General features: G+C 39.5%; 1 protein-coding gene and 1 pseudogene across 1 annotated transcript in view; both read left to right on the top strand.

Moving 5' to 3' along the window:
* Nucleotides 1-26,744, top strand: part of Enox1 (ecto-NOX disulfide-thiol exchanger 1) — a 540,384-nt gene extending 513,640 nt beyond the window's left edge. Inside the window, exons 18-19 of the mRNA XM_042685602.1 lie at nucleotides 6,600-6,685; nucleotides 25,789-26,744. Coding sequence (XP_042541536.1) covers nucleotides 6,600-6,685; nucleotides 25,789-25,920 — 218 coding nt within the window. The 3' untranslated portion in view covers nucleotides 25,921-26,744. The remainder of the gene's footprint in view (nucleotides 1-6,599; nucleotides 6,686-25,788) is intronic.
* Nucleotides 19,366-19,935, top strand: LOC122112709 (annotated as a pseudogene).
* Nucleotides 26,745-26,984: the final 240 nt, after the last annotated feature.

Genomic DNA, 26,984 nt, shown 5'->3' with positions numbered 1-26,984 from the left:
GCCACACTGCAGAAAAACTACCAGATTTAATTGGTCAATGTTTCGCACATCTCAGTATATGTAACATACAATATATTTAGGTGACTTGACTCTCTAGGAACATTAATGTTAACATGAGCAATGCACACTGGCACAAATTATAATTTCCTGGGAGATACAAGTAGTGAAAAAAGAAGCTGTTTCAAAAGAATTTAAAAGAGTATAGAACCTAAGGTTAAACACAAACAATAACCAATCTAGTTACTTGTGGCATATATTCTATCCATTCTCATGACCGAAGACTTTATTTCAAGTGCTTCATATTGGAATTTATCGGAGAAGATCTGGGGAATTTTGTTAATGAATCATTTGGAGCTTTGCACATCTGGATCCTAAGTTTTCCAAACTTTTTTCTTGACAATGAATGGGTGAAGTGTTCTATGCTCCAATCCAACTAAAGAAGATGGGCTCTTAAAAATACTTTAGTTGACTTCTGGATTATTTATTTTGTGATCAAGCTTGTCTTAGGAAGACAGATTGACATCTGATTAGGCTTTATAAGAATTAGATTTTTCTGGTGTACTGCAGAGTAGCATTTTATGTCTCATACCTCTGTGGTCACCACATGTTAAACCAGCTTGACACCACTCAGAGTCTGTGCCAGACCTCCTAGCTCATTCCACATATGGCCCACATGTTGGATTTGGCATATGTTAAAGCTGTTTGGGATACAGTGAGTCAGTACTTTTGATTTGGGACCAAAACTTTGTAACTGTGTTTGGCAAGAAACTACTAGATGTCATCATGAAGGAGAATAGATCAATTTCTTTTTATTAATAAGCCAGTACTCTGAGGGGATGTTGACAATCCAACTGTGGGTCTGTATCCCTCTATTTTCTCATGGTTTTTATATACTAACCTAATAGATTTCCAATCCCAGAAGCCAAGTTCATCATGCTAGTCATCATTGCAAATCCAGTTAAAGCCCAAACCTTTCTAACAATTTGAATGGTTTGAACTGTTTGACACAGCAGCTTTTCTTCAAAACCTCCTCAAAACTTGGTGCTTGTGGTTCTTAGCTATTCAGGAGACTGAGATCTGAGAATCCCAGGCAGCAAAGTCCTATAAGACTCTTATCTCCAATTAATTGCTAAAATGCCAGAAGTGGCGCTGTGGCTCAAAATGATACAGTGCTAGCTAGCTGTCCCTGAGCAAAAAAGCTCAGAGACAGCACCCAGGTCCTGAATTCAAGCCCTAGGATCAGGACACACACACAACAGCAGCAGCAGCAACAACAATGGTTCCCAGAGAACCATCTGCACATTTTTAACGATCAGGCCAACTTTTGCACACAAGGCCCCAACTCCTCCACAGATCAAGACGTCCATACTGTGGGCCATCAAGGTGTTTCTTCACAAATCCCTCACACCACCATTTCTATCACCGATGCCATCCCAGACCAGTGCAGGGGCTATGTCTGAAATGTTCCCCTGACTTCTGGGTAGTAGGGGCAAATGAACCAACGTTGCAGAGACAACTTCCACAAAAAGTCAGGCAGTGACTATTTGGTATTGGCAGTGAACAGAACTGAAGCCCATTTACGATGCACTTGAGAAAAGGAATGTGGAGAGTAATGTGCTCCTTTCTAAAAGCTACTGACCATAAGCAGTGAGTCACTGACTGAAATCTTGTTTCCAAAGCACAAATATCCATATCAATAAATCAGCAAACATCAGTCAAGAGTCTACCATAAGAATGATCAGTTCTCATTGTGAGAAAGAATCACCTGGGCAATTTATTCATACCACAGAATCTTAGGCCACACCCTAGATTTTGTTCATTCCCAAACTAACATCTGCATAAATACTGAAGCAGGAACTTTGGAATCATGTTCTGAGAACTTCCATATACCAGTACCAACACCAACCTCTGGGTTAGCTGATGGTGGAAAAAGAGAAGTTCACAGATACTGGCCAAGATCATTGGCTCATCCTGTAATCTCAGCTTCTTGAGGTATTGATAAGAAAATCGAGGTTCAGCCCAGCACCAGTGGTTTACATCTATAATCCTAGCTACTCAGGAGGCTGAGATTTGAGGATTGCAGTTCAAAGCCAGCCAGGGCAGGAAAGTCCATGAGACTCTTATCTCCAATTAACCACAAGAAAACTGGAAGTAGCATTATGGCTCAAGGGCTAGAGCACTAGCCTTGAGCTGATGAGTTCAGGGACAGCGCCCAGGCCCAGAGTTCAAGCCCCACAACTAACAACAAAAAAAATATGGTTCAAGACCAACTTGGGCACAGTCAGTGAGACTCAGACTGAGACTCAGTAACACAAACAAGTTGTGCATGGTGCCATACACTTGTAATTCTTGTAATTCCAGCTATCAAAAAGCCCCAGCAAAAGTTCAAGAACATATCTGAAAAATAAAAAGAATAATGTGCTGAAAAGAAGTAATAATATACTTTTAAAAATAGGAATTGCTTGCAAATGATGGATTGGCCCTGTGACATCCTGATAGCTGATGATCAGTCAGGATCCTGATGGTCCTGAGTAATCTCGGCAGGTGGCTATTCTGATTATTAATGTATTGAGGTATCTGACAAGTAACCTAGGGAAAATCATTCATCCACTGTGGACCTAGGACTCATACTGTCCAGTTAAGAGTTTAATTGGATGGTCTTTTTTAACTGAGTACTCTGTGATATATGAAGACTGTTATTAAGGGGGCATCCCCATTTAGACAGTGATCTAGTATGTAAGTAGACTATCATATGTATCAACCTATAAGCATGAGCTTGGTTATCTGGTACCTTTAAAAAAAACTAGAAGGTGAACTGGTATGGTAGTATATACCTATAATCCATACACTCAAGAGGCTAAAGTAGGAGATCATGAACTTCAGATAGCAAGAACCTGTCTTTAAAAAACAGAAGAAGTAAGCTGGCACTGGTGGTTCATGCCTATAATCCTAGCTACTCAGAAGGCTGAGATCTGAGGATCATGGTCCAAAGCCAGCCTGGGCAAGAAACTCCGTGAGACTCTTATCTTCAATAAACCACTAGAAAACCCGAAGTGGCATTGTGGCTTAAATGGTAGAGCGCTTGCTTTGAGCTGAAGAGCTAAAGGATAGCTCCCAAGCCCAGAGTTCAAGCCCCACGACTGACCAAAAAAAAAAAAAAAAAAAAAACACAGAAGAAGTAGAAGGACAGGAGTAAGGAGTAAGAAGAGGAGGGGAAGAAGGAAGAGAATGAAAGGATAAAGAGGGAGGATAAGAAAACAGAAAGAGGAAGAGGAGGAAGAAGAAAATCCATTTTGATCCCTTGATTTCAACAAACACTCCATTTCAAACAACAGAGTGGTGAGACAAAGGATGGACAACTCAAAAACTATATACACAAGACAATATGTTGGAAATGATCTGTACAACTTGGAAGAAGGGACATGGGAGGGAAGGAAAGGAGGAGAAAATTGAGGGAAGGCATACCAAGATTGACAATGAAGGTATTCATTACTTTACTTACGTAACTGATACTCCTCTGTACAATAAAAATTAAAAACAGCACTATTTCCATGTTCTCCTTTATAGCATAACCTCTAATGCAGTCTGTACCCAGCATTTCTATTCCATTGCTGCCCCTTTATCTTAAGCCCACTTCATTGGTTCACCTCTCACAGTGAACCTGTTCTTGTCTTGCCGACTTGAATACTTTCTGTTGACAATTTCTCACTTTTTCCATCAGTCAGCTGCATTTTTTTCTGGCTGAACTCCCACAGGAATCTTCTGGAAATGCTTTCTTCTCTTAGCTATCATGAAATCCTCTTTCTTTTTGAACCACAAGTTCAAGGTCACTGTCTTTTCTGTTACTTGTTTTGTTCTCTTTATTCTGCTTATAATTATCTCAGTCTATTTCCTTGAGTTTTCATTTGTTCATGTATCATCTAGGTGGTTCTCTAGACTAAAAGTTGTGCCAGAGAAGGAATTTCTCTGACTTATACATGCTGACCCTTAGTACCTCCTGCTGAGTGAGTGAATAAAGCAACATATTTAAGGGAATAACAAAGGAAACAAAATCTAGTATCATTTGCTTGCTTTAATGCTGCTTCCTTGGTCTTAATTCAGAACTGAGAGTAAACTGTAGCCTGTTTATAACAACTTTCTTAACAACTTTCTTAACAAGATTGGTCACTGGCTGAATAGAGCTCGTTTGTAGATTTTTTTTTTAAGGTTCTTTCAAAAAGACTAGTAGTACTAATAATTATTTGCTTCTCTCTATTCTTAACTAGTTATTTCCAATTGTACTTTGCATGCCTGGGAAGCTGGTTCTTAAATGGACACGCCTCCTGCTTGTCCCCCAAATGGATAACAAGCAGGAGTTGAATCTGCCTTGCTGCAGGCAGAGCAGCTGGACGCAGCCCATGGCTCTACCTTCAGGTCACTCTCAGTGGGCCATAAAGTTATCTCCACTTGGCAGGAGAGGAGGGGAATGCCTGGTGACATTTCTCATTAGCTATTGCTTTTCTATTCCTAGGAAAAAGAAACCCATTATTTACTTAGGAAGCTCACAATGAATCTGATCCCTCTCCAAAAAAAAAAAAAAAAAAAAATTCCACTAACAGCAACAGACCCCTAGCCAAAAGCAAAATAGAGCAAAAAATCTGCATTTTCTCAGGATGTCATTAAGGATATTAAAATTAGCCAGACATGCCAGTACCTACTTATAATCTCAGCTATTTGAAAGGTAGAGCAAGGGATCAAAAGTTAAGGATACCCTATCTTAAGTACAAAATATGTACAAACACACGCACTCACACATACACACACATACACACACATACACACACACACACACACACACATGTCATCACCATTATTTCTTTCTGCTATCCTCATTACTTTCTAAAAGGAGATTTTAGATCATTTAAATAGGGATACAGGTGGACCCATTGCAACAATGAGATGTACAAGTTGTTCGAAAAATGAACTTTACAACTTTGGCTGGGGGGGAAAGGGGGGAGGTTAGGGGGGAGAGATGGGAAGGAATGGGAAGGGGAAACAGAGGAGGAGGCAACAATGCTTGATAAGAAATGTACTCATTACCTTGCACATGTAATTGTAACCCCTCTGTATGGTATTTTCACAATAAAAAAATAAAAATAAATTTAAAAAAGTACTATAAAATGCCCAAAAAAGAGATTTTAGCAAAGAAGGCAAAGGAACATTCAAAGAAAGCTCATGAAGCTCAGAATGAAATGGTAAGATAAGTCTGAAAATAGACTATAATTTTTATAGAGAAACAATAATTAATTGTTTTTAACTTCTTCATTTTACTGTAAACCTGTAGCATCCCTTTACAGGTCATGGAGAGCTTGTCTAAACCCTTCAGTTCTCTGTCCTGTTCTGTTTTGTTTTTAACTTGAAGTTTAAGAAACTTAATGTTCCACCCCGGAACATCCCAAGCAGCACAAAGGAGAGCAAGGGACAAAGATGTTACCTTGGATCAGCCCATGGCCCCTCCCAACACAAGATGACCTGCTACAAGAACCATGGGATTGCCTGCTTTTCTCCCTGATTGCATTTTGTACCACTGAGAATCTCCCCTTTTGGCCCTTCAGCTCTCTAGTTTCACTGCTCACAATACACAGAACATGAGACTTAATGCAACTTGTTTAAAAGAGCACTTTCAAATTTGCCCAAGCCAGCCTCCTTAACACAAAACAACACACATTCTGTGAACTTGACTCCCTCTCTGTTTTGATTTTGGATCTAGAAGCACTGGAGGATGGGAAGATAATGCTTTTTACCTTGGCCCTTACACCAGTATCCAGCTGTTCATTTGTCAGTACAATGTTGACAGTTGACTCTCACAAGGCAAAGCGCTTCTGATTCCTGATCACACTCCAACCCAAGCATTCATTCACAGGCCTTTATTAATGATCTTGTCAACCACAGCAGAGAAGAGGAGAGAGGCTGGCTCCCTTTCAGCAGCAGCCATGATTGAAGGGCAGAGCACATTAGAGGATGAACACACACTTCCTCCAATGGCAGCTCGGGGGACAGGCCACAGCTGTAATTACCAGGAAAACTCAAGGCAGTGATTTCTGGCACAGCTGTCTGAGTCATTTTCAGCACAGTCCACTGAGAGAAAGAAAAAGATAATTTTATCCTTTCAATAACTACAATTTTATATTGGTAAATCAAGCATAAAATTGGTAGTTGAACTGCTTCCAGGAGTCTTTGTTTAGAAATACCTTTATTCATCTATATATTATCTCCAAGTCTACCTTTACTAACTACTGTCATTGTAGGAGGGGAAGTGTTCTGTATACCAGGTTACTATTACTGTTTCTGGATCATGCTATTGTTAAATGATCGCTCAGTGATGTTCAAAATAGCATGACCAGGAGCTGGAGGCCTGGCTCAAGTGTAGAGTACCAATCTTTGAATGATAAAGTATCAGACCCCAGGTTCAAGTCCTGTTCCCAGAAATGAAAAAAAGTAGGAAAAGATAAAAAAATGGCAAGACCCTAACTCAGCCTTCCAAAAGTCATTGAGATTAGATGGCATTATGTAACTGAGACTTTGCATACAATTTACAATGGCTGTCTTTTTTCATTCAGGCATCATATCAACGTTTCTTCATGTCCATCCTTTTGGAGCCAATATCGAATACCTTTGGTCATACATGCAGCAGCTGGACTCCAAGGTAATTTTCAGTGCTAAAATTTCATAGATTGCTTGCTGCGTGCAGGTGGACATGAGTGAACAGCACTGGGGTAGAACAGCCTGGGGAGGGTTATTATGCTGCTTCCACAGGATGGGGGAGGGATGGTCATAGTTGCCTTCTCCATTGCTTTTGTCTTCGCCTGCTCCTCTTTTCTCTCCCCTCTGATTTCTTCCTCTTCCTCCTCTTCCCCCTTCCTCACTCTTCTCTTCCCCCTTTTTCCTACCCCCTCCTACTCTTCCTTTTTCCTCTTCCTCTTCCTGCCATCTCCTCCTCTTTCTTCTCCCTCTTCTTCCTCTTTTACCCTCTGCCTCCCCTTTCTCCCTCTCATTCCTTCTCTCTTTTCTGGTTTCTCCTTCCATCTCTTTCTCCCTCCTCCTTCCTCCTCTTCTTCTTTCCCCTTCCTTCTCTTTTCTCCTCCCTTTTCCTCCTCCTTTCTCCTCCCTCTTTCCACTTCCTCCTCTGCCTTTCTCTCCCACTGTTTTCTTCTTTTTTCTTTCTTCTCATTCTCCTCCTCTTCCCTCCCTCTTCCTTCCTTTTCCCTTTTCACAGAAATTGAACCAATAGTTCCTTTTATTCCACACTGTTGCCAGCATTTTTAGTTGTCTTTGTTATTTTTTTTTTATAATGACCATTTTAACTGTAGTTTTAATTTGTATTTCTCTAATGGTTAAGAGTGTTGAGCATTTTAAAATGTTTCTTGGGTACTTAACAATTCTTTTTTTTTTTTTTTTGAGAGGTGTCTGTTCAAGGACTTAGGCAAACCTTTTACCATTACTTTGTAGAAAGAAAAGCAACATAAAGAAATTTCAATTTACCTGTTGGCCTGAAAGTTCTAGAAACAAGGAAGGAATCAGAATCAAAAGGCTAATGTGATATGATCCTTAGGCCATATTGTCACAGGATTCCATGTTAGAGATATCACACAACAGAGGGACAGCCACTTCAGAGAACATAAAATTATGACATGAAATGTAAGGACAGTTTCCATGGCGTTTTCCACAGTATTCTCTAAGTGAGAAGAAGTGATTGCCAAGTTAGCTGTGCCCCTAAGCTCTCTCATCAGCAAATAGCTGTATCTCTAGCCTTTTGTAGTATTGTGTGCTAAAAGGGAATAACCAGACAAAGCTCAATTCTTACTGAGTTACAGTGACCACTGAGAGCCACTGTGTATACAGTGATTCCTTACACAGAGAGGGTTAGGAATGGAGCCCAGAAAGGGGTAAAGTCTGAAAACAATAATGAATCAGAAAGGCCTGTGGGACTTTGTGGCTGAAGGGAAAGTGGAAAGAAGTAAAAGCTCCTCCAAGGGGCAAAACAAAATACACGGGATTTGTATGACCACATCTACAACATGCACTTTTGAGATCTATATAGACATTTATGTGTTATTCTCGTCAGTTAGCATGGACTAAATTACTACATTGTGCTGTTATTCAACCCAGATGACCAATACATGATTGCTGTTTGACTTTTCAGTGGGCCTGATACTTTTTTTCTTTGAGGAACAATCCAATCATCAAAAACTAAAAATATTGTTTAGTTATACAGATTTAGACATGATAGACCAAACAGGGTAGAAGGAGTAAGATTACAAAATTATTTCTTAATTCTTTATTGACATACTAATTGTGCAAATTGGTTAAGTCTAGTGTAATTGTTTTTTTAATTCCTTTGGGTATTTGTCCAAGAGTGGTATATTATCAGGATCAAATGGTAGGTAAATGTTTTTAGTTTTTTTGAGGAAATCATATACTGATTTTCATAGTGCCTGATTCCCACCAATAGTATGTAAGAGTGCTTTTTATTCCACAGTCTTGTCAGCATTTGTTACTTTTAGTTGTCTTCATGATTTGTTCATTTTGATAATGATCATTCTAGCTTGGGTAAAGTAGTATCTCATTGTCGTTTTGATTTCCATTTCTCTAATGGTGAAGGATATTGAGCATTTAAAAAATATTTCTTGGATTCTTAGAATTCTTCTTTGAGAAGTGTCTATTCAGATCATCTGCCAATTTTTAAAGTATATTATTTAGTGTTTTAAGTTGGGGATTTTTTAAGCTCTTTATATATTCTGGATATTAATGCTTTGTTAGGTGGATGGCCAGTATTTTCTCCCATTAGGCAGGCTTCCTATTAACTCTGTTGTGTTTGCTATGCAGGAAGCTCTTTGATTTGATGCAGTCTCACCTGTTAATATTTGCTTAAGTTTCCTTTCTTTGTAGTCCTGTCCAGGAAAGCATTGATTATCCTAATGTTTTAAAGTATTTCCCTTGTGCTTTCTTCAAGAAGTGTCAGGTCTTATATTTAGATCATTGATCTATTTTCAGTTGACTTATACAGTGTTGGCATGTACACAGTCTGCACTTTTTCCTGCACCATTTTATGAAGAGAAATATTTAATATGTTTTTAGCACCTTTTCTGAAATTCAGTTGCCTATACATGCATGGGTTTATTTCTGGGATCTCTATTTTGTTCTATTAGTCTGTGAGTCTGTTTTTATGCCAGTACCTGTTGTTTTCTGTTACTGTGGTTCTGTCTTGAAAGTTGATATTATGATGCTTCTAGTTTTGTTCTTTTTACTCAAAAACATTTTGGTTATTGAAAGTCTTTTGTCCTTCCACTTGAGTTTTAGGATTTTTCCCCTTAGGTATACAAAAGATGTCATGGATATTTCAATGGAAATTCCAAGAGATCACTTTGGATTGTGTGGATATTATAATAATATTCATTCTTCGAATCTATAAGCATGAGAAGTCTTCAGGTCTTCTTATGTTCAGTTTCCTCTCATCAGTGTTTTGTACTTTTCATTGCAGAGATCTTTCACTTCTCTGATTGTTTATTCATAAAAGATGTATTTTATCTTTTCAATCTATTGTGAGCTGCTTTCATTTCTTCTTAGCAAAAAATGTATCATAAGTCTATAGGTTATTGATTTTTGTGTGCTGCTTTTGCATCCTACTACTTTACTAAATTTATTCATTCAAATTGTCTCTTAATGGAGTCTATACATATTCTATGCTTAGGAATTCTATATATAGAATAGTATCATCCACAAGCAAGGATAATTTGACTTTGCTTTTTTTTCTTGCTTAATTACTTTAGCTAAAACTGCTAGTACTATACTGGAAAAAGAGCAGTGAGAGTAAGCAGCCCTATTTTGTTCTTGAGCTTAGGGGAAACTTTAGCTTTCCTCCCACTCAATATGATGCTAGCTAGTATTTATTATGTGAGATATAATACTTAATGTGTTCATGTCTTCTGCCATGAAGGAATACTGAATTTTAGCATATACTCTTTGTGATCTATTGATATGATCATATGATTTTTTACCTTATTCCATTGATCTGATATATTACATTCATCGATTTGCATTCTTAAATATATAATTTCTAAACAAAAGAAGACCGTAGGCATCTTTCTATATCTGCCATGAGACTAAATTGATCATGGTGATGATCTTTTAGAGATGCTGTTGAATTTGCTAGCATTATTGCTGAGAATTTTTGCATCAGTAGTCATGTTTTCTTTTTTGTTGTCATTTTTGTTATTATGCCCTTATTAAGTTTCATCACAGCAATGTGACCTCATGGAATGAGTTTGGAAGAGTTCTCTCCATTTCATATCTCTGGAATGGATTGAAAAGTTTGGTAAAATTCAGCTGTGAAGCCATCTGGTCCTAGCATCTTCTTTATTACTGATTTTACACCATTATTTGTTTTTTAAATTTATTATTTACATTATTATTTACATCAGGTAATGAGTACATTTCCTTTCATACAGTGTTTTCCCTTCCCTCAATCTCTTCCAATCCCTCCTTCCTGTCTCCACCCATGAGTTGTATATCTTACTTTCAACCATGTCCAGCTCCACCACTTCACTTTCTACCCTTTTTCCCTCAAGTTCTATACCCTCTCTCCCCACCCCTGAAAATATACACATTACTTGTTTTCTTATTTCCTCTAGATCAATTCTGGAAAGTTGGTTTTTGCCTATTATCTTCCTAATTTCTTAACTCTTTGGCTTTTTAGTAATGAGTCATCTGAATTAGTTGTCAAGCGTTTCGTTCCTTTTGATTTTTGGAATTTGTTGTTAGAGAGTTACGGTCTTTTAGAAGTGGCATATTATTTTTTTCATCTTTCTTTAGTTCCAACATTAAAATTTGTGTATTTATTGGACCAGCTCTTGCTACTGCTTTTACAGCGAGACCTTCATCCCAAGTAGTTATCCCCTAAGGATGTGTCATAGGATTGTCACTTGGTTTTGCTGTGTTGGTTTTAATGATGTGTGTGTGCATTGTACAATATTGTGTCTCTGAAGCTTCTTTGGTTGTGATCAGAGAATTTGGACAGCATGTACCATGGAGAATTCAGAAAGACCCACTAGTCTCTGTAGACCAAAGAACATTGGCAACACTTTAGCAGCTCAGGCAGGTGAGGTATGTCAGCAGTGATATGGGGTAATGACTTGGGTGGCTGCACCTACAATGACAGTTCCTCGCCACATGAGGTGACAGGAGTATCCTTAGCCACTTCAGCTGAGGTGCAGTCTCATGCGCTGCCCAGGAATAGGTGGTGGCATGAACAGCGGCACCCTGTCAGTGGGTCTCACACCCAATCCCAACAACAGAAAAGGGGTGGAAGCAGCCAGCAGAGGGAAGCATGCAGGTGAGAGGCAGCAGAAACCATGATGTCCCTCTGCTGGGAGCAGCGACTCGTTGGGGGAACCTTGGAATCTGGCTATGCGAGCCTGGTGGCTGAGTAGTGACTGGAATGTTTCTCTCCAACTTCTATAGCAGAAATGCCCATCTAGGTATATCCCCAAACCTGCTTTGTCCTTCCTTCTCTGTCCAAGGTGGAGGTAACAGCCAAGCCAGAGCTGGTGTTGTTCATGGCCACCTCAGATGGACCTTTGTGGTCTGTCTTGCCTTGCCTTGTCAGGAAAAGAGCCTGGGAACCATGTGGGCACCAGCTGTCAGTGCCAGCGGGGCACAAATCCACATGCAGCTTCTTAGCAAATACATTGTAAGTATATAGGTTACTGACTTTTTTGTGCTGCTTTTGCAGCCAACTACTTTACTAAATTAATTCCTTCAAATTTGTCTCAGAAGGCAAACTCCCTAATCCCCAAGAGCAGTGTACCCCCTCTCCTCCATGTGGCAAACCCTGTTCCTTACAGTGCAGGGTACCCAGCGAGTTTGGAGGCAGTTTGTCTAATGCACCAAGTTGGGTTCTTAAGGCAGCTACTTGCTGAGCTGCCTTAAGAGTAGTGGGATATCTGGGGTTCAAAGACTGGATTATGCAGGGGTTTCCAACCCCTGGAGCTTCCCATCTTCACACAGCCACAAGTCTATAACACCCCAGGTATTCTTTGGGAAGTGATGTTATAACATGCTTCAAGTTCAGAGTCACATTATTGTTTCTCTGTGGCCTTCCCTCAAATAGATAGAAAGGTAACGGAAAATGCTTTATGTTGACATAAAGGATGTGCTGCTTTGTCGTGTTGAACTCGGGTTTCTTTGATGAGGTTTGTGGCTGCTGTTTTTTTTGCATTTTTTCCCTTCACCTGTCTCACTCTTCTTTACTGTCACGGCTTTCTTTGTGGGATGGAATAGTGGTATAGGACAGTGCTGGCATGGAATGAGCCCTCCAGACGAGATTCCTATCATCGTTATTATCCTTCCCTTTGCATTGGGGACATGTCTTTCCTCCCTCTTCTGGCATTCTCTAGTGGAAAGTCTTGTTGAGGAGGCACTTGTTTTCATGAGTTGAGATGGCTGCAGAATACACTGGATTCTGTGTGTGTAAGGATTGCAGGGTCTTCTCCACTTCCACTATAAGTTGGTGATCTGTGCGTGCAGTGTGTGTGTGTGTGTGTGTGTGTGTGTGTGTGTGTGTGTGTGTGTATGTGTGTGTGAAATCATCTGGGAAGTGGGAGGGATTGAGAAACAACATGTCTATTTAGATGAAATGAAAGCTTCTTTGTTACTCCAGGACACAGATCAGATGAGATTTGTGTTTTCTCCTTTGTGAATCTCTGAAGAGAGAAAATTCACATGTCCAGTCCCTGGCAATTAGATAGCAGGCCTTTCCAGAAGAGATTGCATGAGATGGAATTCCACCTCTTAGACCATGAAGGAAGTTTATCCCTTACAACAGAAATACACAAAGTCTCCCCTGATTTCTTCCCTTACTCCCTGCTATCTTCTTGGTGAAATACCCCATAGTGCTGTTAAGGCTTTTTTTTTTCTTCCTTCATCAAAAAAAAAAAAAAAAAGAGCTCTACGTAAACCTGCTGGATGCCAGGGATTAGCCCACATACCATTTCTATCCCAGTGAGGGTGAGAGGATATGTAGACTTTTTAATCTACCGCACAAATTATTACTGTAGACTGGAATGCCATCTCCTCAGGGCATTAAGTAGAAAACAAAATAATGAGAGGTCTGTCCTATAAGTATCCACCAGGGCCTTGTATTCACATCAGCTGCCAAAAGACTCATAATCCTACAGCCTCTGGCAGCCTGTGAATGCTGAGGGTCTGGGTATCGCAGCCTGGCCCACCTGCTTCTGGTTAATCAGAATGAACTGCAGGTCACAGTCCTTTATCCCCCACCAAGAGCAGAGATTAATATTACATTAAGGTGACACAGATCTGGCCCAGCACCACAACCCAGGAAGTTGACTGCCTCTCATAAAGTTTGGAAACTCTACTTAAAACAACCTATTTTCCTAGAGATTTGACAACATCCTTGTTACCACAATTGCTATCAGATACCTTTTAGATTTTGCTTACCCTGGTACAGATGAGAACAAGAAAAGCAGACAAGTCTTAGAATATAGCTCCTTTTATTATCCTTTCCCCAAAGGCCACACATGAGTTGGAGGATGATTAGGAATAGAAGGAGAGGCAGGAATTAATTTAAATTATGCTGAGCATGTAAATTGCACATGGCTCCCTAAAACTATGTAGCCCAACAATGAGCCATTTTCCAGTTAGATATTATTCCTGCTCCTGATGATGATATTTGCATAGTTTTATTTTTTTCTCAATTACCCATTCTCATCCACCCAGCTCTCCTCTCAGAAAAATGTGTCAAAAAGAATTGCAATTCATTCAGAGAAACAGGACAAGAGCAATGACTTCTTAAAGCCTTGCTGAGTCAAAACTCGTGCTTGGATACAAGCAGGACACTCTTCAAAACAGACCACACTATTTTGACCAAGGCTTCCAATACTAAATAGAATCCCATGTGTGGGCCCAGCAAGGCCATGCTCCTGCTAAGAATAAGCTGCACTGAAGAACCACTGCAGCAGAGCATTAGCAATTGCATACTTTCTGTCTCACAGAGTGCTTCCTCGCTCTTCCCCAATTTATACATTCTTAAGGAATTGTGATTCATTCTCCAGGTAACCCTGGAGTCCTTCTATATAAGTCTTCTGATAAGTCCAATAGAGCAGAAGATTTTATTTTGAAACCCTTCCTATGTACCACCAGTGTCGGGGGATGTAAGAGGACCCACCAATCTTGCATGACACCACTATGTGTGACCAGTTTGGATGCTCATGGACATGTGTGCACTTCCCACCCGAGGAGCAGTCATTTGCTTTTCTAGAAACACAAAAATAGAACAGTCTTGAATCCCGGAAGATTTAAGTCCTAACTTAAGTTTACAGCATAATCTTTCCCATGCCCTTGCTGAGTGGTGAAAAAGGTGTGTATTTACATTGGTGTTTTTAAAACTTACCCCCCCCCCAAAAAAAAAAAAAACTCTTGAGTATGTGTATTTTAGTGTGACTGCTTAGTTGACTATAATGAATGTGCATTTTAGGTATCATGGTACCCCCAGAAGGCATGTGACCGTCAAAGTGACAGCATTCTTCACTTGAATTCTTTTTTTTTTTCTTTTTGCTTATGTGGTGCTGAGGAATCGAACCCAGGGCCTCATCCATGCAAGGCAAGCGCTCTACCACTGAGCCACTTTCCCAGCCCCCTTCACTTGAATTCTTAAAGAACCAAGAGGGATGTGCTCACCCACTGTGAGAGAAGTTGAAAAGGTTTCCAGGGTCCCAGTGAGTCCTGGAGTAACTTACAACTTGTCATGTGCCCAGGCCTGTCCTAGAAATCAGACAAGAAAGGCCAGAGTCTGGAAAAAAATTCAGGATACATGTTGCATACATGTAGAAATGTCATGATGAAACCCATCTTGTATAACTAATGAATGTATGTAATGTACAAAAGAGAAAGAAAATGATCTAAGCTAGAACTCTCCTCTCAACAAACTTGGTAGTCTAGTTGAGAAAAATAACACAGTTCTGAAGTCTTGAGAGTCAGATGTGAACTAATAGAGTTACCAAATGGGCAAGGCAGATATGCAGGAGTCAGAGATGTGTCCAGTCTGTTAGAGGCAACATGAGTGGTATGAAATCCTGGAGTCCAGTTCATTCTACTGGCTTCCTTCTTGGATGCATGATCCAGCATGCATTGCCTTCCTCCTGCATTTCTTCCTGTATTCTTCTTTCCACCCTTCTTTTCTTCCTCCATCATTTTTCTTCTAGATGTTTTCCTCCTTTGAATTTTTCCTTTTCTTCCTCCTTGCTTTCTTCTTTCCTTCCTGCTCCCTCACTTCATGACACATCTGTACTTTTTGTCTCTGCTTCCACTTATTGTAAAGTGTGTGTATGCTGGCACCATAGATTTGCCTAGAGGCATGGAGATTGAACAAAATGTACATGTACACTAACGGCCAGATATTAGCTTATCCTGTAGAAGGAAATCTGGATTTGAACCTGGCTTCCAGGCTCCCCAGCCTTGACACACCTCTACTAGTGTCCTTTTAGATCCCCAAACAAGAGCTCCCCGCCCCCTTATCCAGTGCAGCTTGCCTGGTGAGGCAGGATTCGGAAGTGATCATGACAATAACACACTGATGCGTATCTGCTTGCGACAGTGTGTACATGTGCTGAGAGGCCTAGCCAGGAGGAAGCAGGCTTGGGCTAGAATAAACAGAACAGAAAATAAATCAAGCAGTTTCTTAAAAGTCACCTTGTAGTGTTAACAATATACAACCACCTTGGTGATATACGTGTAGCCTTCCCTCCTTCCTAAAAGAAGTGTGAAAAACAAGAATGTTCTGGAAGGAATATATGAAAAGATATTGAGAAAGCAAGATGCCAAGAGCTGACAATAAAGAAAAGAAGGAAACAGAACTGAAGTATGACTAAGGTTGGACATGAAGAACAAACTTGGAAATCCTCAAGGTAAAATGTCATACAGGTTCTTCTTTCAGGCTAGGATACAAAGGTCTTGAAAACACCAAACTAATCAGAAGGCATTTTCTCCTTGACATGCAATGTGAATGCCTTTAAGGAAATTTTCCAGAATAGAGCTAAGAGCCTCATTAACTGAATATTGTGGAAGGATTTCTTTGAAGTGGTCTGATCCATGATTATGACATCTCTGTCCATAATATTTACAATTTTTCCAGCAGAATCAGGCTGTTATCTTACATTCACAATAGAAATGTAGCTAACTACATCTGAAGAGACTAGTTTCTATTATATTCATTTCTGGCCTTCTCAAGGCCAAAAGATATGACTTATTGCTATCTAAATTTAGCATCATGAACATTTGAGACCCAAGTTTCACTCGTTTTTAGCTACATGGCCTTAGAAAACTTTAACATCTTTATCTCTCAGTATTACCATCCGTAAAAAGAAATTTTTTTTAATGCCAATTGTGGGGCCTGAACTCTGGGCCTGGGTGCTGTCCCCCAGCTCTTCAGCTGTAGACCAGCACTCTACCACTTGAGCCTCAGCCCCACTTCCGGCTTTTTCTGCTTATGTGGTGCTGAGGAATCGAACCTAGGGCCTCATGCATGCAAGGCAAGCACTCTACCACTGAGCCACCTTCCCAGCCCTGTAAAATGTTTTTTTTTGTGTGTGTTATTATATGTACTTAATCAATTGAGACCAGAAAAGCATTCCAAACAACATTAAAGACATCTTACTTTCGCTTACTACTTATTTGTTGGCTGTTATTTGTTTAACACTTAACACTACCCCTGCACAAAAGACTTGTCACCCTAATCTGTTTTGCCACATACTGCACAGGTGAGGGGCTAACCTTCACAGTAAGTTTCTCAGAGCATTCTAGGTTTTCTTTCCATTTCCCTGTTTTACAAGTGATAAAATAGGCCCAAAGGTGTTAAGTGACTGATTAGTTAATAATAATCATTTCAAGATCCTTTGCATCTTCATTTCTTTAATCTAGCTAAGTGAGGAGGTATGTTTGCTTGTTGATGAACTGAGAAGATAACACACTCACCCTAGGCTTGGGTACAGGACTCAGGAGCTTGGCTATTATCTCCTGATGTAAGCCACAGTCTACTTTTTGAAAAAAAAATTCATTATTGTACAGGTAGTCATGTATAGAAGGGTTAAGTTGCATAAGTCAGGTAATGAGTGCTTTTCTTTTTGGACCATGTCTCACCCTTTCCCTTGAACTCTCCCAGTTTTTCCCTTCCATCCCCACCCCCAGTTGTATGGTTCATTTTACCATATAATGTGTAGTGAGTACCGCTGCTATATTTGTTCACCCATTGCCCCACCTTTTCTGTGTTCCCCTCCCCCTTACCCTTCCAAAGGCAAGCTAACAAACAAGATAAAAGGAAAAGACAACAAAAACAGCAACAGCAACAACAAATCTCTTGTTTCCATTTCTTGGAGTTCATTTGGTAAAAGATCATTTTATATGGTCAGATGCTCATAGCAATTGAGCATTTGTGATCCTCTCCTATGATATCCTTCTTTGGTCTCACTATGTGATTATCTTGAGACCTGTGTAATTTACCATATTTCAGTGTATTGTTTTTAACCATCCAGTGTGTTTACTTGTAAATTGATAGGCATATTCTAATTACCACAAATGAGGGAAACCATGCAACCTATATTTCTCTTAGTCTGTCTTACCTCATTCAATATAATTTTTTCCAACTCTTTCCATTTGCTAATGAATGATATGATTTCATTCTTTCTGATGGAAGCATGGAATTCCATTGTGTATATACCACATTTTCTTGGTCCATTCATCCACATAGGGCCATCCAGTCTGATTCCATAGCTTGACTATAGTAAACAATGTTGAAATGGACATGGTTGTGCTGGTCACATTAGTGTGGCATTGTTTGTGTTCTATTGGATAAATACCCAGGAGTGGAGTTGCTGGATCATAGGGAAGCTCTATGTTTAGTCTTTTGAGAAACCTCCATGCTGCTTTCCAGAGTGACTGAACAAGTTTACATTTCCACCAATAGTGCACTAGCATTCCCTTTTGGCCACATCCCCACCATCATCTGTTGTTGTTAGTTGTCTTAATACTAGCCATTCTAAATGGGCTAGTAGATGAGGTAGAATCTCAATGCTGTTTTGACTTGCGTTCCTTTTATGGACAGAGTTATTGACTATTTCTTTTGTGTCTATTAGCCATTCTTGCTTCTTCCTCTAAGAAGTTTCTCTTTAAGTTTCTCTTTAGTCCATTTATTAATTGGGTTGCACATTCAGCTTTTTTTATAACATGCTCTAGGTACAAGTCAAAAAGCATCATGGAAAACAAACCCAAAATTTCAGTCCACGCTAGTCCCCACCCCCCATCTTCACTTCTGTTTGGTGATCAGCTCACGTGGGGTTGCTTGAGCATCAGCATGCAAGTGTGTAGGTCCCTGGTGCATTATGACTTTTCTGGTTCTCCCTGTCACTAGGCTAGCATTGTGATAGTATTCTTAATGCAGTAACCCTGACCATCTACACACAGGTGCTTCCCTGTGCTTCCCACTCACTGGCACTTACCTAGAAGCTCAAAGGTGTGGCCAACATTGTTTCTGGTCCTAAACACACAGCTCTGCTTTCATAGGGGTTGGCATCCATGGTTAGAACAAGCTATCCCAGCCACATTGGGCAGACCTAGCCTAACTCCAGACTTGATGCCTGTGTTACCCTGCAAAGATCACTTGCTCTCTCCAAGGTGTCTCCACGCCTCAGTTTCTACGTTTATAAATGATTCCCTATCTCATGAGAATGTGGTGAGAATTTACGAAAGTGTTTCCAAAAGAGTCTCTCTAGAAATGAGGCCAGGAGCTCTGAGCATAAGACCCAGGGATCACACAATATCTCCCAGACTCCCACTTCTCACAAAGTGAACTACTGGATGGGATCTGAGGCCTGCAGGCAGAGCACAAGTGTCCTTCAGTTCTCTATTACAAGTGTAGAACTCAAGTCTCTTTTGCTGTCCCTATAATCCACTGCATTCAAGGAATAGCTTTAGTCTTCAGTAAAGCAAGTGCTGTACCCAGGGGCACAACCTAGGGTGCCTATGCACCAAGTGAGAACTGGACTGGCTACAGACTATAGAGCTCTGTGAATCCAATAGTGCCTTCCAGTACAGAAAGAAGGAAGATTCTAAGGTGAAAGTGGCACAGAAGTGGACAACTGGCCTTAACTATCCCTACTCTCAAACCACATATAGCACCAACACACACAGTAGGAATTATGAAATACTCAGCTACTTTCCCTCAGTATGAATGGTATTTGGAGGGTCAAACCAACAGAAAGAAAGACCAGAGTCAAACTAATAAAATTAGAGATTAAAAATGGAATATCAGGGGAAGCCTTTTGGCCGGAACCGCCATCTTCCAGTAATTTGCCAAAATGACGAACACAAAGGGAAAGAGGAGAGGTACTCGGTCCATGTTCTCTAGACCCTTCCGGAAACATGGAGTTGTTCCTTTGGCCACGTACATGAGAATCTACAAGAAGGGTGATATTGTAGACATCAAGGGAATGGGTACTGTTCAAAAAGGAATGCCCCACAAATGTTATCATGGCAAAACTGGAAGAGTCTATAATGTTACCCAACATGCTGTTGGCATTGTTGTGAACAAGCAAGTTAAGGGCAAGATCCTTGCCAAGAGGATTAATGTGCGAATTGAGCATATTAAACACTCTAAGAGCTGAGATAGCTTCCTGAAACGAGTGAAAGAAAATGACCAGAAAAAGAAAGAAGCCAAAGAGAAAGGAACTTGGGTTCAACTGAAGCGCCAGCCTGCTCCACCCAGAGAAGCACATTTTGTGAGAACCAACGGAAAGGAGCCTGAGCTATTGGAACCTATTCCCTATGAATTCATGGCCTAAAAGATGTTAAAAAATAAAAGACTGCTGGACTATAAAAAAAAAAAAATGGAATATCAGGGAAAAAAATCAATGAAACTAATATCATTAGTGATACTTTATAAACTTACTTTCTATTGAACTAGAAAATCTAGAAGAAATAGATAAATTTCTAGCAACATATGACCTACCTTAAACCACTTAAGCACATCTATAATGAGCAATGAGGTTGAAGTAGTGGTAGTCTCTCAACAAAGAATACAGGACCACATGGATTCACTGACAATTTCTGTCAGGACACTAAGGTAAATTTAATAGGAATACAACTCAGACTATTCCATAAAATAGAAAAGGAAGAAATAAAATTCTACTTAATTCATTATAGGATGCCAGTATGACTTTGACAACCAAAACCAGATGATGATTAGAAGAAAACAAAACAGAGAAAACCAGAGACCAATTTCCTTGATGAATACATATGCAATTTTTTAATAAAATGTTTGTGAACTGAATTCAACAATACATTAAATCAGAAACTGTAGCCCAGTTCATTTCTTTCAAGGATGCTAGATTATTAAACATACAGAAATCATATATAATAAAGCACATAAACAGAGTACAGAACAAAATTATATGACTATCTCAACAGATGCAGAGAAAGCCTTTTGACAAAGTCCAACATCTCTTTATGATGAAAACTAGGAAGAAAAGCAAAATATCACAACATAGCAAAGCCTTAATGTGATGGACTTGTAGCCAATATTGTACTCAATGGGAAAAAAACTGAAACCAGTTTCTAAACATTCAGGAGCAACACAAAAGTGTCAGCTCTTTCCATTCTCGCTCTCTCCATTCCGTATACTCCTTGAATTTCTCGCTAGAGCAATAAGGCAAGAAAAAAAAAGAAAGAAAGATAAAAAAGGAATAATTCAAATGCTCCCTATCTGTAAACTGTATGACCCTAGACACTTAAGAGTATACGATCCTATACTCTCAAGACACCATCAAAATGGCCATTAGACACATGAAGAAATGCTCAACCTCTCTAGCCAGAAAAGAAATGCAAATCAAAACAACATTGAGATACCACCTCACCCCAGTTAGAACGGCTATAATCAAGAACTCTAATAACAACAGATGCTGGATGGGATGTAGACAGAAGGGAACCTTACTACATTGTTGGTGGGAGTGTAAACTTGTTCAACCACTTTGGAAAGTAGTATGGAGGTTCCTCAAAAGACTCCACATAGAGCTCCCCTATGATCCAGCAATCTCACTTTTAAGCATTTACCCAAATGATCACAAACAAGACCATACTAAAGCTACCAGCACAACTACGTTTATTGCAGCCTTATTTACCATAGCTAAGATATGGAACCAATCCAGATGCCCCTCAGTAGATGAATGGATCAAGAAAATGTGGTATATATACACAATGGAATTCTATGCCTCCATCAGAAAGAATGACATTGCCCCATTTGTTAGGAAATGTAAAGACTTGGAAAAAATTATATTAAGTGAAGTAAGCCAGGCCCAAAGAAACATAGGTCCCATGGTTTCCCTTGTTTGCAATAACTAGTATATGTCAAGCAGAAAAAGTCAGATAAGTTGTTGTTAGGGGAATGAACCCCAAGATAAGTATTCAAATGGTTTTTTTTCTTTCATGTGATTGTTTCTAACATATTTATAAGATGATTTCTATGTTGCTTCTATGTTCCTTCCCCACGGTATATCCCCTGCTTTCACTGTATTTGATGTTGGTATAACTTGTGGAGGGGAAAGGCAAAATCAAATAGTTTAACTAGGGATACTTATGTCGAAAAACAAACTTTACAACTTTGGTAAGGGAGGGTAGGATCAGGTGGGGGGATGTGGGGGTAGTATGGGAAGGGATGGGAAGGGTAAACAAAGAGGAGGCAACAATGCTTCATAAGAAATGTACTTGTTATCTTGCCCATGTAATTGTAACTCCTCTGTACAGTATTCTCACAATAAAAAAGAGACCATCATAAAGAAGAAAATTCATAGATCCGATAGACACTTATGACAAAGTAGAAGGATACAAACTCATCAAACAAAATTCAGTAGCTTTTCTGACATACAGTAAATATACTGAAAAAGTAATCTGGAAAAAATGGCCTTATAAAGTAAAATATCTACAGATAAACTTAACTAAAGAGATAAAGAACTCAGATTAACTCAAGTGATCTTGAGCAAATATAGCAACATTGGAGTTAAGATAGCCCCTGGCTTCAAATTATACTGCAAATCCATCTTAACAAAAACAGCATAGTACTGGCACAAATGCAGACATGTAGGCCAATGAGATAAACATCCCAGAAATAAGTCACAGCTTATAGCCACTTGATTTTTTTTTTTTTTTTTTGCTCAAGGCTAATGCTCTACCACTTGATCCACAGCTTCATTTCCAGATTTTTTGGTGGTTAACTGGAGATAAAAGTCTCATGGACTTTCTTGTCCAGGTTAGCTTTGAAACTCAACCCTTAGATCTCAGCCTCCTGAGTAGCTAGGATTACAGAACCCAGCTTGATTTTTTGATAAAGAAGGAAAAACATACTTTGCAGAAAATATACCCTCTTCAACAAAAGATGTTGGGAAAAACTGGATATTGACATATCAAAGAAACATAACACATGCTGACAAGAATGAAGGAGAAAATCTCTTCATACTGCAAGTTGGTGTGTAGGTAATTTGGTTCAGACACTACTGAAATGTGTGGAGGTTCCTCAACAAACTAAAAGTAGAACTCCTTAGGATACTCCTATGCCACTGGCAGCCAGATACCTGAAGAAATGTATGCCAACATATACAATAGCGACATCTACACAACCATGCTTAGTTCAACAGTATTCATAATAAAGTATTCATAATAATCAGCCTAGGTGCTCCAAAACTGGTGAATGGATAAAGAAAAATGTCCACATACACACTGTAGCATTATTCGCCAATAGAAAGGAATGAAGTTATGTCATTTTCAGGAAAATAGATGGAACTGGAGATGATGACATTAAGCAAGACAAACCAATCCCAGAGAGTCAAATCTTATGTGTTGTTACTCAAGTCTAGAATCTACAACCTAAAAATAACATTAAATTATTTTAAAAGGGGGTACTCTAAGGATGCGGAACCAGCTCGCGGAGGGTAGAAGTGAGGATGATAGGAGCTGAATCTAATCAAGTGTATTATGTTATTATAAAAATAGAATAGTAAAAAAACTGTTAACATAGGAGAATTATGAAAGCAACAGAGAGGGTAACTTTGATCAAAGTATATCTTACATGCATGTATGGTGATAATACAATGAACCTCCTTGTACAATTAATTTTTATGCTAATACTAGGAAGTTTCTAGATGATTATGTCCTGTTAGACCTTTGGCAACCAGCTATAGGAAGAATGGGTGGGCCTGCCTGCCCAGACCCCCATCCACACCCCACTCACACACAGAGATGGTAGTCTTTAAATATTTTTGGCCTAGAGAAACAGCTGTTTCTCTCCCTCCTGAAGAACAGCCCAAGGCTTCTTCCCGCCAAATCTAGTGATATTTATGAGGGCAGTTGAAAGCCAGCCTATGATGGACAAGCTTACCTCGGTCTGCCCACAGCTCCATGGCTACCCAGGAGTAGCACATGAATTCAACTGTAGATGAGCTGTGGAAGGACAGGAGTTCATCCAGAGGGTAACTTCACCTCATAAAGCCTAAAGAAAATGGCATTGTGCATAATTTCAAGTTTTACCGTAAAGAAATAATATGGGAGGAGATAGATACATTTAACCTGATTTAAACATTAGAGTAGGTACACATGTATAGAAACATTGATCCTGGAGGGGGGGGAGGATTGGGTGGGGGGACGGGGGGAGGATGGGAAGGGATGGGAAGGGGAAACAAAGGAGGAGGCTACAATGCTTATAAGAAATGTACTCATTATCTTGCCCATGCAATTGTAACCCCTCTGTACAGTATTTTCACAATAAAAAAAGAAACATTGATCCTCACCCTGTGAACATTTTCAATCTTTATGTTTTTATATGTCAAGTGAAAATTAACTGAATAAGAAAAAGGAAACTGCCTTGTGAATCAACTAAACAGAGTTTCACCACATTATCTCCAGAGCATCACCAGACTACCACAACAGGCTTGATTGTAGTGTTGCTTTCAATCAGTAGCTTATACAGAGACAGAGATATTTGTGCCAGGCACTGTGCTAGCTGATACATACATACATACATATATACATATATATACACATATATATATCACAATTAAGAGTGAGAGATAAATATTTTGATTTGTATCTCACTCAGAGAGAAAGAGAGAGGGGGGGGGGGGGGAACTGAGCATTACAGTTTTAAGTGATCAGCCCAAAGTTACACAGCTAGAGGCCTAGCCCAGAGCCAAATCCAAGCCTGTCGGATTTAAGCCCCTATTCTTAGCCCAAATATGCCTGAACATAAGAATTACCTGGGGTGGTTGTTAAAAATGGATTATATGGGCTATCTCCTCTGGTGTCTAGGAAAGCAGTTCTTTTAACAAGTGCCTCAGGTGCCAAATGTTTAGGATGAGCATCCTTCACCCTTGGCTGTCCACCACCACTGCTGACCAAGCATGTAAGGCAGACCAGTGCCCAGACACCACAAACTCATCCACATGCTGGCTCTTTTCCACAGCTCTGTGTAACAAGAGCTCTCTGTGCATCTCAGTATCAACCCACCTGTCTCCCAGGACTGAGACTGAGCCCAGGTTGTGATGGTATTTTTCCCAGCTCCTGTGGGCACATCACTCTGAGCTGAACTTTCAGCAATCTGTTCAGGAATCTTAACAATCCTTTCCATAAGGTTTTGTGAGGAAATGCAGACAATTTATTTCACCTTCTAGGACTGTCTCTGTTTAACTGAGTGTTGTATCATAGGTTCAGGAATATTGAATATATGAAGAATGCCTTCCATGCAGTTGATTTGTCTTTGCCTGCTGTGTCTTTTGCGTGACTCTTAGTAGGGGTAAATAAAAAGTGTAGACTCTGAAAGGATCTCTCTTTGATGCCACTACCATGAAAAGTTACAACAGCTTTGAGGCAGTGAGCATTTATTTCTATGTGCCCAAATCTGTGCTGAGCCAGTAGCTCTCACACCATCCTTATTAAATGCCATTCCCATTTGCTAAGGCTTAAAGAGACTAATTATCTTTGTAAGGTTCATTTAGCCTATAACAATAGTAGATAGAGGATTCAAACAGAATATCAGACTTCAAATTAACCACCTTGCTATGAGATCTCCAGGCACACACAGGAATAGGAGGCAAACACAGGAAAATGAGAGCAGGGTTAGGACAGAGAATTAGGGCTCATTTGTTCTGTATTTAAAGCCAAATGAATGACTGCTATAAAAAATACTCCTGTTAAAAATTTTTGAGGAAAAAAGAGAGGAAAAAATTATACTAAAACCATCTGCCTAGATTTTATGACTGGGTGTCAATACTTTTATAGCTTTGGGGGTAAAAGTTTGGGTTTTCATTCCTAAATATAAATGGTCTCTGGTTCCTGTGAAAATTAAATGAAGAAAAATAGTTTGAGCAGCAAGAAATCCACTCAAATGCTCTCTGTTGCTCACCCTTCGAGAACATTTCTGCGCTGGGCAGATGAGGATGAAGGTTACATTGGTGAGGATTCTGTTAGGAGTCCTTGTTTGTCAGAGGATGGCATTCCACATGGAGCTGAACCCCAGCACTGTTTATTCCTTCATTTGAGTCCATCCCTGACAGTCCAGGATAATCATGCTCAGTGCTTTACCCTCCTCTAAGAGCTGTCTACTTGACAGCCAAGTAGAAAACAAATAGGAAATACAATAGAAAATGTCTGCTTTCCCATGCTCTTTGCCCACAACTAACTTCCCTTCCTCTCTAATAGATATCAGCCAGCGAAATCGAGATGCTTCTGATGCGGCTACCTCGCATGTTCAAACAGGAGTTCACCGGTGTGGGAGCGACGCTGGAAAAGAGATGGAAACTGTGTGCCTTTGAAGGAATTAAAACCACCTAGCTGTGGAAGGGCAGGAGATGTCTGAGAGTGAACAGAGCGTGAAGGCAGCCAGGGCTGGGAGCCTGGGAGCAGGAGGGGTGGGACCCACCAGCGAGGGACCTGGGGCCTGACGTTAGTTACATCTGCAGCAGTGGTCTTGTGAGGGGAAATGTAACCTTGTACCAATCCCTTACACTAAGCAAAAGCTTCATACTGTGACAGATGTTTCCTACGAAAACCAGTGATCCCCCACTCATAACGATGGCAAAAATCTTAAAATAGGCTACATTTGAGAATAGCTCACCTAGCAAAATATTTAAAGTTAGTGAGGGAGTAGCCATGGTGGTTGCTAGGCTACGGAGTTGTAAATGTAATGTATAGCTGACATCATTAAATGACATTTTCCTGGCAGTCTTTCTGTTTTAGTTAAAAAACAAAAATAAAAACAAAAAAATAATAATTTTGCAGTGATGAAAAAATCATACCAAAAGAAAACTTGAATATGTGTCTGAAAAAGTTATCGTATTTTATAAATTAAGTTATATGCTGTTTCCAGGGACTTTTGCCTTATTGAAGAGGCAGAAACAATGATTGGACAACTTGAGAACGCTTTACCAAGAATATTATTTTTCTAATGTAACAATTCTCCATCCTAAGTTCTTTTAACATGGACTGCATAACAGTTTTCATAAAAATGTAAATAAAGGGAAAACTCGTGTTGCTGTCTTGTACTTGGTATGTGACATTCAGGTTTCTGCATCAAAATAAACATTCAGTAAATATTCCTGTTACAAATTTTATAGGAAAGACATAAATTTTTTTCAATAAATATTACTTCTACCATATTGGTTTTGCTAATATTCTTTGATATATTTTCATACTTCCTTAAGAAATTGTTTTCTCATTTTTCATTTCTACTTCATAGTTTATCATTAAAATTATTAAAATTGAGTGACAATAAGAGGCAAAATAGTGTTTCAAAGAGAAATGAATAACATGATTTGACACACTCAGAAGAATTCAACATCATCCCTGTGATAGCCTGACTAAAAATTATATGCCTTCATTTGGAATCGTGAGAGAAT

Source organism: Dipodomys spectabilis, unplaced genomic scaffold (assembly GCF_019054845.1).
Source record: "Dipodomys spectabilis isolate Male_0828 unplaced genomic scaffold, ASM1905484v1 ptg000095l, whole genome shotgun sequence".
Taxonomy (NCBI): domain Eukaryota; kingdom Metazoa; phylum Chordata; class Mammalia; order Rodentia; family Heteromyidae; genus Dipodomys; species Dipodomys spectabilis.
The sequence above is the reverse complement of the archived record's forward strand: the minus strand, read 5'-3'. Positions and strand labels throughout refer to the sequence as shown.